Source organism: Chrysochloris asiatica, unplaced genomic scaffold (assembly GCF_000296735.1).
Source record: "Chrysochloris asiatica unplaced genomic scaffold, ChrAsi1.0 scaffold00017, whole genome shotgun sequence".
In the NCBI taxonomy this organism is placed as follows: Eukaryota; Metazoa; Chordata; class Mammalia; order Afrosoricida; family Chrysochloridae; genus Chrysochloris; species Chrysochloris asiatica.
Window position 1 is genome coordinate 8,434,800 of NW_006408535.1, and position 14,061 is coordinate 8,448,860.

The following is a 14,061-nucleotide window of genomic DNA, read 5'->3' on the forward strand; positions in this document are numbered from 1 at the left end:
TAGAAGAATTGATGCTTTTGAGTTATGGTGTTGGAGGAGAATATTGAAAGTTTCATGGGCTGCCAAAAGAACCAATAGATCTGTTTTAGAATAAGTAGAGCTAGAGTTCTCCTTGGAGGTCAAGATGGCCAAACTGTGTCTCTCACACTTTGGACATATTGTCAAGAGGGACCAGTCACTGGAGAAGCATATCATGTTTGATAAGGTGGAAGGTCAGAGAAAAAGAGGAAAACTCCCAACAAGATGGACTGGCCTACTGGCAGCACTGATGAACTCTAGTGTGGCAACAGTAGTGAGGTTGGTCCAGGATCAGGCAGTGTTTCGTTCTGCTGTGCATAAGATCACTATGAGTCGGTACCAACTCAATGGCACCTAACAACAACAACAGCAACAACAAGGCTTTAAATCTTCAAGGAGCAGAAAGCCTCATCTTTCTCCTGCAGAGCAACTGGTGGGTTTGAACTGACAAACCTGTGGTTCACAATCCAATGTGTTGACAATGAAAAAAATCAAAATAATGAAGCATTAAGAAAATAATTCAATGACACTTTCCTGAAACCTACATATAGAAAATATATACTATATATGTGATAAAATTGACAACTCTAAGTCATTGCTTTGTAAAAGTTTTTACATAAAAAATAACAATAAACTTTGATATTTCTGGCAAAAAGAATGCTTAGCCTAACAGAGAAAATTTCAGTTTGACATCAGACTTCTTGACAACAGCACATGATAGTGGAAAATAGCAGAACAATAATTACAAGATACACAAGGAAAGAAAAAGTAAGCAAAGAAGTATAAATCCAGATTTGTTGTCTTTAGGGTACAAACGCTATAGGTAAACAGCTATGAATATGCAATAATTCAAGGAATACAATTCTTGAAACCCCTACTCAGGCCTCTTCTAGAGGGCTAAATACAAACAACTCAGAAATGGCTGGAGGAAGAGGAACTTTCACAGAAAGCCTGGTAATGAGAATTGAATATATTTAACTGAAAAACTAAGACTTAAAGGGGCAATAAAGATAACAAAAATGTATGTAAATATTAAATCCTCTGGCAATGTAGGAATAATAAAACACAATAAGATGGAAGAAGAACAGGGAGAGAAGGTTAAAAGTAAAACTTACACAACATACGGCAAAATGAGCTCAAGAGTATTTAATAATAATACAATAACAAAAAATTTTAAGAAATAATGGATGAGAGGAAGAATTAAGGAAAGAGAGGGCTACAGAGTAAATTTAATTGTTTTTCATTGTAAAAACTGCAAACCTTCCTAAATATCAGGAATTTTTTTAAACAAATATAAGCAAACAGATCACAAGGTAAATTGCTTTTAAAAATAGACACAAATAGTAAACATAATATATAATAACAAAACTAAAACCAAACATATTGATCCTATCAAAATTAATAGGTTTAGTTTGCTTATTAAAAAAGAAACATTTTTCAAATTGACACTTAAAACAAATCCAACTTTATACGATTAAAAAAAGAGACATCTAAAATGGAGGAAATTAAACATTACAAAGGATACCAGACAAAAGAAAACCAGAATAAACCAGCAGTATAATCTTGATATCAAATAAAAGTAAAATTTATTTCAAAAAGCATTAAAAGAAACAAAGAAGGTTATTTATACTGCTAAAAGCTACAGTTCACAATGTATATATGATAGGTATGGATACATAATGTAGCAGCAATTTTAATAAAGCAAAAAATAGAAAAGATAAAAGGAGACATACATAGGAGCATACTAATGATAGAATATCTTAATAAATTCATCTCAGACCAAGACAAATCAAGTGAAAAACATAAATAAAGATTAATTTAAAACATAATTAAGGAGGTTGTTGTTGTTAAATAGCCACCCTGTATAGGTTTCTGAGGCTTTAAATCTTCAAGAGAGCAGAAAGTCTCATTTTTCTCCTATGGAACAACTGGTGGACTTGAACCTTGTACCTTGGGACCTTGTGGTTTGCAGTCCAATGTTTATTGTATGGAGCCATCGTGCTCCTGACATACATGTGACAACTTTAAAAGGCAATGAATTTCAATGTTGATAGAGATGGGCAACTTAGACATTGGCTACCTAAAATGGGGGGAGTTGTAAAGACATGAAGTGGCTGGCTTAAAATTCTCAAGAGGGAGCATAGTTTCAGTGTGTGTGGGGGAAGGTAGAATCCCCACTGAATAGTTTTTGTCTTGTCCAGATGGTCTGGTGAAAGGAGATGGGGATACGATTCTTTTGATTCATTAGTAATTGTTATCATAACTAACTGTGATTGTCACAACTGTAAAGGTAGAAGTTTTATAACATAAAGGGGGGAGTAGTTAATCTTACACTCCAGGAACAGAGGACCCTAGGCCCATCACAGGAGAAGAGCATAAGCAGAATATGGGACACTAACCAGAGAAACAGTGACACCAGAGATAGAGGCAGAGATGAGGACATGGAGAGATGGAGCACCTGATGACTCTAGACTCATGGAAAGAGAAAGGCTGTGTGCAGGCGGCCAGGAGGCAGGCTTGTAGAATGTGCTCTTTGGTTGTTTAAATGATTATGTATTCCTGAGTGTTTTTTTGTACATCCCCAAAAAACAAACAAAAGAACAAACAGAGGAAATAGAAGCAAATACTGTTAAATGATGATGCAAGGAGGGGAACTGTAATCATTGTAGTGAAACCGAATATGATATAGGTGGAATGCAAAATCCATTCTCCAATGTAAACTATCATTTAATTCACACACAAAAATTTTTTTTAAAAAGGCAATTAATTCCAAATTATGCAATATAGAAGGTCTTCCATGTGGAAATTTTAAACACTCTGTGTCATGGATTGACTTTTGTCCCCGAAATATGTGTGTTAACTTGGCTGGGTCATAATTGGCAGTTATGCAATGAAGTATTCATCCCTCTTGACTTGAATTTATATAATCAATCAGTTGTAAGGAGATGCAATACCCTTACTCAAGTCACAGCCTTGATCCTACGTATGGGGAGATATGCTAGGGTGTGCATTACGTTTTTTCTTACAAGAAAAAAGAAGAAAGCAGAAGGACCTAACACCAAGAAAGAAAATCTAGGAGCAAAGTCTCCTTTGGGTTTGGGGTCCCTGTGCTGAGATACTCCTAGACCTAGAGGAAGATTGATACCAAGTAGGATGGAGATCTCCAAAGGATGCCAGGTCCACAGACGTTAATAAGAGACAAAGGCCTTCCCACAAAGAGGGAGAAAGCCATCCCCTAGAGATGGCTTCCTGAATTTGGACTTCAAGCATCCTAAACTTTGAGAGAATAAATGTGTTTGTTAGAGCCTCCCACTGTGGTATTTCTGTTATAGCAGCATGTGAACATTACATTTGTTTGTTTGTTTGTTTGTTTGTTCACTTGGCTGGGCCAAGACTCTCAGTGGTTTAGCAATAATTTTTAGTTAACACCTCCATAACGGCATTTAATAGAATACAATCAACCCCATTAGATGATCAGATGGGTTCCTATAGGATCAGCACTTACCAACAACATATGATTTGACGTGATCATTTGATCTAATGCAATAATTCAATGTGCTTTAACTCCAAAATGTCATTAAGACAAGAAAGAAGGAAAAGATCAAAATGGATGTCAGAAGAGACACTGAAACTTGCTCTCCAGTGTAGAGATGCGAAAGCAAATGTAAGAAATAAGGAGGTACAAGAGCTAAACAGAAAATTTCAAAGGTCAGCTCAAGAAGACAAAGTCAAATATTAGAACAAAATGTACAAAGATCTGGAGTCAGAAAACCAAAAAGGGAAGAACACACTCAGCATTTCTCAAGCTGGGGAAACTGAAGAAAAAATTCAAGCCTTGACTTTCATTATGGGGTTTCTAGGGGTTGAACAAGAGCTCCTAAATTTCAGTGTCAGATCTTCACCAACTCAGTTCTTCTGGAGTGTGAGGCTGTCATTTATGAGTGCCAGAGGGATAGGGCCTGAGCCACTGCCCAAAGCTGACAGAAAATCTGCTACCCCAAGAGTCAGAAAAATGCTGCCTACCTTGCCTAAAGGGGTAGAGTTACCACTAGTTGGACTAGGTAAACGTTGCTATTGTTAAATGCCATTGAGTTAGTTCCAATTTACAGTGACCTTTTATAGGGCTTCCCAGGAACGGCTGGGGAGTTTGAACCACTGACCTTGTGGTTCACACTAACCTTCCAGTCCAGTGCTTTATACCACAACACCAATCCAGGACTTCAGTTGGACCAAGAGAATAGGACTAGATTAGTTTTTCTCAGTCTGTAGATTCTCTATTACTCTCCTGGTTAAAGCCTTTTGATGAGTTTAGGTATTTAATTTTTAGGAGGTCCCAGTTATCTAATTTATCTTCTGTCATTCATGGATTTTCAGTTTCGTTTGATAGGCTATTTATACTGAAAATTAGTTCGGCTAGTTTTAACCCCAAATTATCTTCCAGGAGCTTTATAGTTTTAGCTTTAACATTTAGGTTTTTAATCCATTTTAAATTAGTTTTGTACATGGTGTGAGGTATGGATCCTGATTTATTTTTGTGCATATGGGTATCCAGTTGTGACAGCACAATTTGTTAAAGAGATTGTTTCTTTCCCCTTGAATGGACTTGGGCCCTTTATTAAAGATCAACTTCCTGTACATGGGTGAATTTAATTCTGGGTTCTCCGCTCTATTCCATTGGTCTATGTGTTTGTCATTGAGGCTGCTGTGATTACTGTAGCTATATAGAAACTGTTGAGATCAAGAAGTATGAGGCCTTCTACTTTGTTCTTCTTCTTCAATATTGCTTTATCTATTCAGGCCTCCTTCAGGTCCACATAAAATTGGAGATTAGTTTTCCCATTTCATTAAAGAATGTTATTGGGATTTGCTGGGGACTGTATTGTATCCATAGATTATTTTTTGGTAGTATTGACTCATTCATAATGTTAAGTCTTCCAATCTATGAGCATGGAGTTTTTTATCAGTTATATATATATATATGGAGCTCTGGTAGCGTAGTGGTTATGAATTGAGCTGCGAGCTGCAAGGTCAGCAGTTCGAAACTACCAGCTGTTCCATGGGAGAAAGATGAGGCTTTCTGCTGCCGTAAAGATTTACAACCTCGGAAACCCTGTATAGGGTCGCTATGAGTTGGAACCAACTCCATGGCACATAACATGGCACATATATATATATATGTTTTAGTTTTCCTTATATAAATATAAATCCTTTATGTCCCTACTTAAGATTTATCCCGATGTATTTTATTATTTGGGGTACTATTGTAAATGATATTGTTTCCTTGTTATTATTATCAAAGTCCTCCTTGTTAGTGTAGAGAAACACACCTGACTTTTGTGTTTTGACTGTTCACTGCCACTATGATTAATCCTTCTGTTTGTTTCAGTAATTTTTTTTCTGGTGTTACTGGAATTTTCTGTAAGACCATGGCACCTGTTAATAAGGATAATTTCACTTTTTCCTTTCCAATGTGGATACGCTTTATTTTCCTTTCTTACCTTATTGTTCTAGTCAAGATTCCTAGTATGATAAGAGTATTGATAAAGGGCCTCCTTGTCTCAGTCCATTCTCAAAGTGAATGTTCTCAATATATCCCCACTGAGACTACTGCTGCTTGCTAGGTCTGCATATGTACTCTTAATTATGCTGAGGAATTTCCCTTCTACTTAATATTGCTCAGAGTTTTTATCAGGAAGGGGTACTGGATTTTATCTAATACCTTTTCTATATCAACGGAAATGATTATGTGATCCTTTTCCTATTTTTTATTTATGTAGTGAATTATGTTGATTGATTTTCTAATGTTAAATCCCTGATATGAATCTCACTTAATCATGATGTACCATTTTATTGATATGCTGTTGCATTCTGTTGGCTAAAACTTTGCTGAGATTTTTGCATCTATATTCATATGGGATATTGTTCTGTAATTATTTTTAGTGGTGTTTTCCTCTGCCTTTGATATCAGGGTTATGCAGGCTTCATAGAATGAATTAGGGAACATCTCTTCCTTTTCTACATACTGGAATAGTTTAAGTAGAATTGGTGTCAGTTCTCTGACTGTTTCGTATAATTTTTCCAGTCTATCAGTTTATTTTTCAGTCAACAGGGAAATTCAAATCACAGTACCAGAATTTTGAGAAAACACCAATAATAAAAACATTACAGGCCAAAGTAAGGAGCTCTGGCAGCGTAGTGGTTATGAGTCGGACTGCTAACCTTAGGGTCAACAGTTCGAAACTACCAGCAGTTCTGCAGGAGAAAGATGAAGCTTTCTGCTCCTGTGAAGATTTGGAAACCCTGTAAATATTTGGAAACTATGGGAGAAGGATGAAGCTTTCTGCTCCCATAAAGCCTTGGAAACCCTATACAGGGTCACTATGAGTTGGACTCAGCTCCACGGCACATAACCACCACCACCACAGACCAAAGTACAGGAGATACCGAAATGCATCCAGTTACTCAACATCCAACCACACATACATCCATGGCCCCAGCCCCCATAAAGCCTATTATATTAAAAATTTGAGATAAATTCAATGGTCTGTATTAACAATTGGTGCTACTTTGTAGTGTACATCAAACGATTATTATTATTGCTGTATTAGTATGTTAAAATTGTTTTAGTGTATCTGGAAGTGTATGTAATTCTTTATGTATAGAAGGGTACTTTGTACTAAAACAAACATTTGACTAATTGATATTAGGTATGAACTGCAATTAAGTGTTCCAGTTAACATACAAATTAGATTTAAAGATCGAGTTAGGAAGTAAATTTGTTTATAATCTGGGGAGTGCCTGTTTATAATATGATGTTCACACAAATCAAATAATACCTATTTCCACAGAACATGTGCATTAAGTGATACATGATTATACTTATGAAAGTAAATGCACACTTTAATAATTTGTTGTTAGGTACCTTCAAGTTGGTTCAGATTGACAGCAACCCTAGGCCCAACTGAATGAAACACTGTCCAGTTCTATGACATCCTCATAAATGTTGCTATGTTTGAGCCCATTGTTGCTGCCTCTGTGTCCATCCATTTTATTAGGGGTCTTCCACTTTTTGCTGGCCCTCCTCTTTACCAAGCATAACGTCCTTCTCCCAAAACTGATTCCTACTAAGAATGTGTCCAAACAATGTGAGATAAAGTCTCACCATCCTTGCTTCTAAAGAGCATTCTAGCTGTACTTCAAAGACAGATTTGTTTCTTCTTCTGACACTTCATGGTACTTTCAATATTATTTTCCAACATCATAATTTAAATATATCAATTCTTATACAGTGTTCCATTTTCATTGTACAAATTTCACATACATATGAGGCAACTGAAAATACCATGACTTACGTTAGGTGTACTTTGGTCCTTTAAGGAGGTCTTCTGCAGATTTGCCCAATGCAGTATGTCCTTTGACTTCTTCACAGCTACTTACATGAGTGTTGATTGTGGATCCAAACAAAGATTGACAATTTCAATCTTTTCTCCATTTATCGTGATGTCATCTATTGGTCCAGCCATGAAGACTTTTGTTTTCGTTACTTTGAAGTACAGTACATACTGAAGGCTTCGTCAGTCTTTGAGCTTCATCAGTAAGTATTCCAGCAAGCAAGGCTGTGGCATCTGCATATCTCAGGTTGTTAATGAGTCTTTCTACAATCCCGATGCCATTCTTCTTCATATAATCTTGCTTCTTAAATTAGTTGCTCAGCATTCATATTAAATAATTATGTTGAAACACTACAACCCTGGTACATAACTTTCCTGATTTTACAACATTAAGTATCCAATTGTTCTGTTTAAATGGCTGTTTATTGATCTAAGTAGTTTCCTCTTGAGCATAATGAAGTGTTCTGTAATACCCATTATTTGCAATATTATTCAGAGTTTGTTATGATCCACATAGTTCAATGTCTTTGCATAGTCAATGTTACACAAGTAAATATTTTCTGCTATTGTCTGCTTTTAGGCAAGATCCATTTGATTTTAGCAATGATATCCCTCCTTTTACTGGATTCATTCTGAATCCAGCTTGAATTTTCAGCACTTCACTGACTATGTACTGCTGTGACAAGCTTTGAATTATCTTCAGCAAACTTTTACTTGCATGTGATATTAATGATATTGTTTGATAATTTATGCATTCTGTTGGATCATCTTTCTTTGGAATGGGAACTAATATGGATCTCTACCAATTGTCTGGCCAGGTAATTGTCCTTTGAATTTCTTGGGATAGATGAGTGCGTGAGTCTAGTTCTATATCAGTGTGTTGAAACATTTCAATTTGTATTCCGTCAATTTCTGGAGACTTGTTTTTTTGACAATTCCTTCAGTGTAGCTTGGAGTTCTTCTTTCAATATCATCAATTCTTGGTCCTGTGCTAACTGTTGAAATGATTGAGCATTTACTCAATTCTGTTTGGTACAGTGACTGATGTTTCCTGCATCATTCAATACTTTGCCCATTGAAACCTTTTAATAGCCCAAGTTGAAGCATGAATTTTTTTCGTCAGCTCTTTCAACTTGAGAAATGCTGAGTGAGCTCTTCCCTTTTGGTTTTCTAAATTCAGGTCTTTGTACAATTTTATTTTAATATTTTACTTTGTCTTCTCATGCTGCCCTTTGAAAATTTCTGTTTAACACTTTTACTTCACCATTCCTTCCTGTCACTTTAGCTTCTCTACACTCCAGTAGAGTGTAGAGTCCTCTTGTGGCACTATGGGATAAAGAACTGGACTACAAGGTTGGTTTGAACCACAAGGTCAGTGGTTTAAACTCATCAGTAACTCCTCAGAAACCTTATATAGGCTTGCTATGAGTCAGAACGGAGTCAACTGTACTTAACAACAACACACTCAAGAGGAAGTTTCATAGTCTCTTCTGACATCCAATTTGGCCTTTTTCTTTTCTGGTCTTAATAACCTTCTGCTTTCTTTAGGTATGATGTTCTTGATGTCATCCCACAACTCTTCTAGTTTCAGTCATTAGTGTCTAATGCATCAACTCAGCTCTAGCGATGGTCTCTAAATTCAAGTGTGATCTATTCAAGGTAGTATTTTGTCTCTTGTCAACTTATTTTAATTTTCTTCATCTTCAGCCTGCATTTGCTTTGCGCAATTGATGGTCTTTTCCAAAATTGGACTCTGGTCTTGTTCTGGCTGATGATATTGAGCTCTATACTCTCTTTCCACAGATGTAGTCAATTTATTTCTTGTGTATTCTATCTGGTGAAATTCATGTGCATAGTCATCTTTTATGTTGTTGAAAAGGGGCATTTGCAACAAATAAGTTATTGGTCTTGCAGTGAAATTGTCAAAGACTTCATTTTGCTTGAATCCACATGAACACTCATGGAAGCAGCTGTCAAGAAATAAAATAACGTATTGCATTAGGCAAATCTGCTACATAAAATCTCTTTAAGGTGTTCAAGAGCAAAGGTGTCAGTTGGAGGGCTAAAGTATACCTAAGCCAAGCCATGGTATTTTCAATAACCTCATATGCATTATACTTCAAGACAGATCTTGAAATGTTCTTTATGACGATGATTGTGGTGCCATTTCTCTTAAATTTGTTGTTCCTGGCATGGTGAATTATATAATTATCTGATTAAAGTTGGTCAAAACTAGTCACAAATGGTCTAGTTTTGACCAAAAAATAGTCAAAATCAGTTCACTAATGCTTAGGTTATCAAGCTTTACGTATTCCGTTTCATTTTTGACAGCTTTCTATTGTCCTAGATTTTATTTATTTTGAGTTGTGCCCCATCAGCAAATGAAGGTGCTGGAAGCAACTGGAAGGTCCAAATGAAACACCTGGAAGCTCAATTCATGCCATTATGATCAGCTCTACTTTGAGAAGCCCTGGTGTGGTGCTGTAGGATAAGCACTTGACTTCAAGGTTGGTTTGAACCTCAAAGTTGGTGGTTTGAACCTCAAAGTCGGTGGTTCAAACTCACCAGTCACTCCTTAGAAACCCTTTACAGGGTGGTCATTATGAGTCAGAACTGACTCGAAGGCACTTGCAACAACAACAGCTACTTTGGGACAGCAGCTGTTTCCCAATCATATTCTGAGTGCCCGCAACCTCAGAGGCTTATCTTCTGGCAATGTTCTACCGCTATTCTAAGATTTTTCAGTGGCTAACCATTCAGAAATGGTCTGCCTCCCCTTCTTCCTAATCTACCTTAGTCTGAAAGCACCACTGAAACCTATTCATCATGGATGACCCTGCTGATATTTAAAATACAATTGGCATAGCTTCCAGCATCACAGAAACACACAAGCCACCACAATAAAAATGAAAGGCTGTCAATAAATGACTAAGAGTATGACTCAAAAATGTAGACAGAGTATACATACATTGAAGGAAAATAAAACAAAAGCGTGACTACAGATAAAAAAGCAAAGATAAAAAATTTAAGAATTTGCATCATGTAAATATATTATCAATGCAAAAAAGTCTTTAAAACTTGATATTCTTAAAAATCCAACACTTATTTCAGACATTATGAATTGAGATTCAAAGATGTTAAGGAGTCACGCAAAACCACAATTAAAATCCAGCCCTCTGTATTCCCATTTTTGTTATTAAGTGATATCAAGTCAGTACCAACTCATAGAAACCCTGTATAAGGTTGGTGTGTTTGAACAGCTGACATTGTAGTTAGCAATCCCATGCTGATCCTAAAGTACCCCACCAGGGCCCCTTAATTCCCATTAGGTTTACACAAAACCAGATTTAAATCCAGGTCTCGTTACTCCTGTTTGACTGATATTTTTTTTAAGTAGAAATTAAAATAACCACATTACAAAGGAGGGGCTTGAAAGAAGTCTGAGATTGAGCTAAGTGGGAGAAAGGAAAGAATTCCATACCGGAAAGCAGGCAATGAAGGATAGCATTGAGGAAGTCCAAAAGAATGTTCACTGGACAAAAGTTGATGATAATGAGTAGAACAAATTCAAAGAAGGGTAAACATTTAACTAATAACTATAGACATTATTGTGAAAGAGAACTTTGCTTCTTTTAAAACAGAGCTAATGAACGATTAGTCTATTGAGATGTAAGAATTGTATTTTTAAACTATATAAAACAAAGAAAAGTAGGTCATGTCAAAAAAAAAAAAAATGTTAAGGAAAACACGTTACCTGGGAAAATTGCCTGTGGTGAAAGTAGATATTTCCTGCATTAAAGTAAGCCAGGGAGTACTTGGGGTTTAGGGAAATTGCTGCTTGATAGTCTTCCATTGCATTCTGTTGTTGACCCATAAACTCATGAATCACACCACGATTTGTTAAGAATTCTGCCGTAGTATTGATCTGCAATATAATAGTATGAGTATTTGGCATCTGGGAATAATACTTATCTCTGATTTCATGTCTGCAAAACTGAGCATTATGAAATCCACCTTGTGGGAAAATAGTAATTTTATAGTGCAGGTACAACCCCATTAGAGCAAATGTTTTGAGAAGGGACTCAGTAGAAAGTTGGTTCAATGTCAACACTTTGTTTATTTGGTGGCAATAAGACAACTAATCTTGGTGCTTTACTCAATTCCTTTCCAAGAAATAGACACAGGGGAGGAAAAAATCTTGTCTATTTACTTATGTTAAGCTAGAAAAGAAATTAAATTGAATGCCTAACATGTTATTTGCCCTATGTGATAGCAATTATCTTTCAGTTCTTTCCTTTTTCTTGTCTGAAACATTACAATAGCTACCCAAATCTACCTAAACAAAACAAAAAATCCAAGTCTATAAAAAAAAAGAGGAAGACTTCCAGTCACTGAAATAAAACTTGAGGTTTTTATTTGCCACTTCACTACAGAAAGAATATAAAGGTATACATGATCCTTTAGTTGCTTCGAAACTAGAACATCACTCTATGTTGTACATTCATTTCGTACTACAAAATATGACTGATGTTCCATGAGACCATAAGATGCATGTACTGAAGGGAATGGGTGCTTAGCAGGAATTATATTTAAAAATTTTAAATAAGTTAGGTTATAAAATTGTCAAGCCACAGTAACTTTTTCTCTATGAATCACTTTTAAAAATAATTTTCTCCACAAGTCACTTTAGAAAGCTATCAAGCACATGCTCATCATCCTGGAGATCACCTTTCAGCCAAATAATAGACTGTACTCATAAAATAAATAATATCACCCAGGAGGGAACTGTGTTCCTTTAAGTAACCATCTATCTGAGACCAAATGGTCAATATTTACCATAAAGCAAAGATGAGAAACACATTGTGGAAAATGTAACCATTGCACTGAACAATGTATACAGAAATGGTTAAATGGCAATTCTAATCTGCTATGTAAATTTACATCAGAATTATAACTAAACAAAAAAAATAGAGAACTTCTTACTTGGAACTATTTACTGATGTTAATTTACACAAATGATAACATAATCTAGGTGGATTTTTACCTTTATGGCAGCATTAATATCCTGAATTGCAGCAAAATTATGACTCATCTGAAGACAGACCATAGCTCTTCCTTCATATGCTATGTAACTCTTTGGGTCAATTTCCAGGGCAATGGTAAAGTGATTCCAAGCTCTCTGGAATTTTCCCTGGGCCTAAAATAATGTTTTCATTTATACAAAGACGAAATTAATCCATAACATGACAAATGTTTATGATTCTAACTCACTCAATCAAATAAAACTTTTAGTAAGGGTTTGTTTATATTATACAAAATCGAATATATATTAAATAAGAAAGCAGGTCACACTATGAGTGCATTCAATTGACTAATTACCTCTGAGTACTTACATCGACATTTTTATTAATTAAAATAATTTTAAATGTCAACAGTTTTCTCTTACGCCAATTTTGGGCAATATAAAATTATAGAAACACAAGCTTTCCTGACAGTGGCCACAAAGTTTACAGCAATTTCAATATAGGAAACGACTGTGTTTATCTTCTTTAGCACTAAATCTTCAATGTCTGTTACATAATAAAATGAATATATGTTGAATACATTAATGAACTGATGGTATATTGCATATTTTGATAAATCTTACCAGCATATGGGATTTTAGAACCACTTTAAATATCCCCAGGAGTCCTAGTGTGGTGTTGTAGGATAAGCAATGGACTGAAAGGTTAGTTTGAACTGCAAGTCGGTGATTAAATTCACCAGCTGTTCCTGGGAAACTCTATACAGGATAACCATGTGTCTGAATTGACTCTATGGCACTTAGCAACAAGCTGCAACCCCTAAGGTCAGCAGTTCAAAACTACCAGCTGTTCCATGGGAGCAAGATGAGGCTTTCTGCTCCCGTAAAGATTTACAGCCTCAGAAACCCTGTACAGGGTCGTTATGAGTCAGAACTGACTCCATGGCACATCACCACCACCACAACCACATATCCATGGGAAATGCTAATTACCTCTGAGTACTTATACTAAAAGTACTTATACTATCTTGAAGTACAAAGCTATCTGTGATAGTAAACCGTCCATACACCTACAAGGAAGATGAGTTAATACACCTATTATCAAAATTTACACACCAACCACTAAAGCCAGTAATGAGGAAATCAAAGAATTCTACCAATTGCTTCATTCTGAAAGTGTTCAAACATGTAATCTATATACATAGATTATGACTGATGATTGGAACACAAAGGATGGAAACAAAGAGGATGGATCAATAGTTGGAAAATATGGCCTTGGTGACTGAAATGATGATGAAGAGAGCATGTTAGGATTTTGCAAGTCCAATGACTTACTCATTGCAAATACCATTTTTAAATAACATGGAAGATGATTATACACATGGAACTCACCAGATGAAATACACACAAATCAAATTTACTACATCTGTGGGGTTAACAGCCCGATTCGTAACCACTATGCTACCAGAGCTCCAAATATATGTATATGTATATGTATATCTGGTAGTGTAGTGGTTACGAATCGGGCTGTGAGCCTGAAGGTCAGCAGTTCGAAACTACCAGCTGCTCCGCGGGAGAAAGATGAGGCTTTCTACTCCCGTAAAGATTTACACCCTCGGAAACCTTGTA

At 35.9% G+C, this 14,061-nt stretch overlaps 1 protein-coding gene across 1 annotated transcript in view; it reads right to left on the reverse strand.

Annotated features, from left to right (window-relative positions):
• The window catches only part of TTC6 (tetratricopeptide repeat domain 6), a 92,582-nt gene that overhangs the window by 10,467 nt on the left and 68,054 nt on the right, over positions 1–14,061 (reverse strand). Inside the window, exons 11-12 of the mRNA XM_006835329.1 lie at positions 12,454–12,606; positions 11,164–11,334 (exon numbers count right to left, since the gene is read on the reverse strand). Of these exons, the coding sequence (XP_006835392.1) occupies positions 11,164–11,334; positions 12,454–12,606 (324 nt within the window). The remainder of the gene's footprint in view (positions 1–11,163; positions 11,335–12,453; positions 12,607–14,061) is intronic.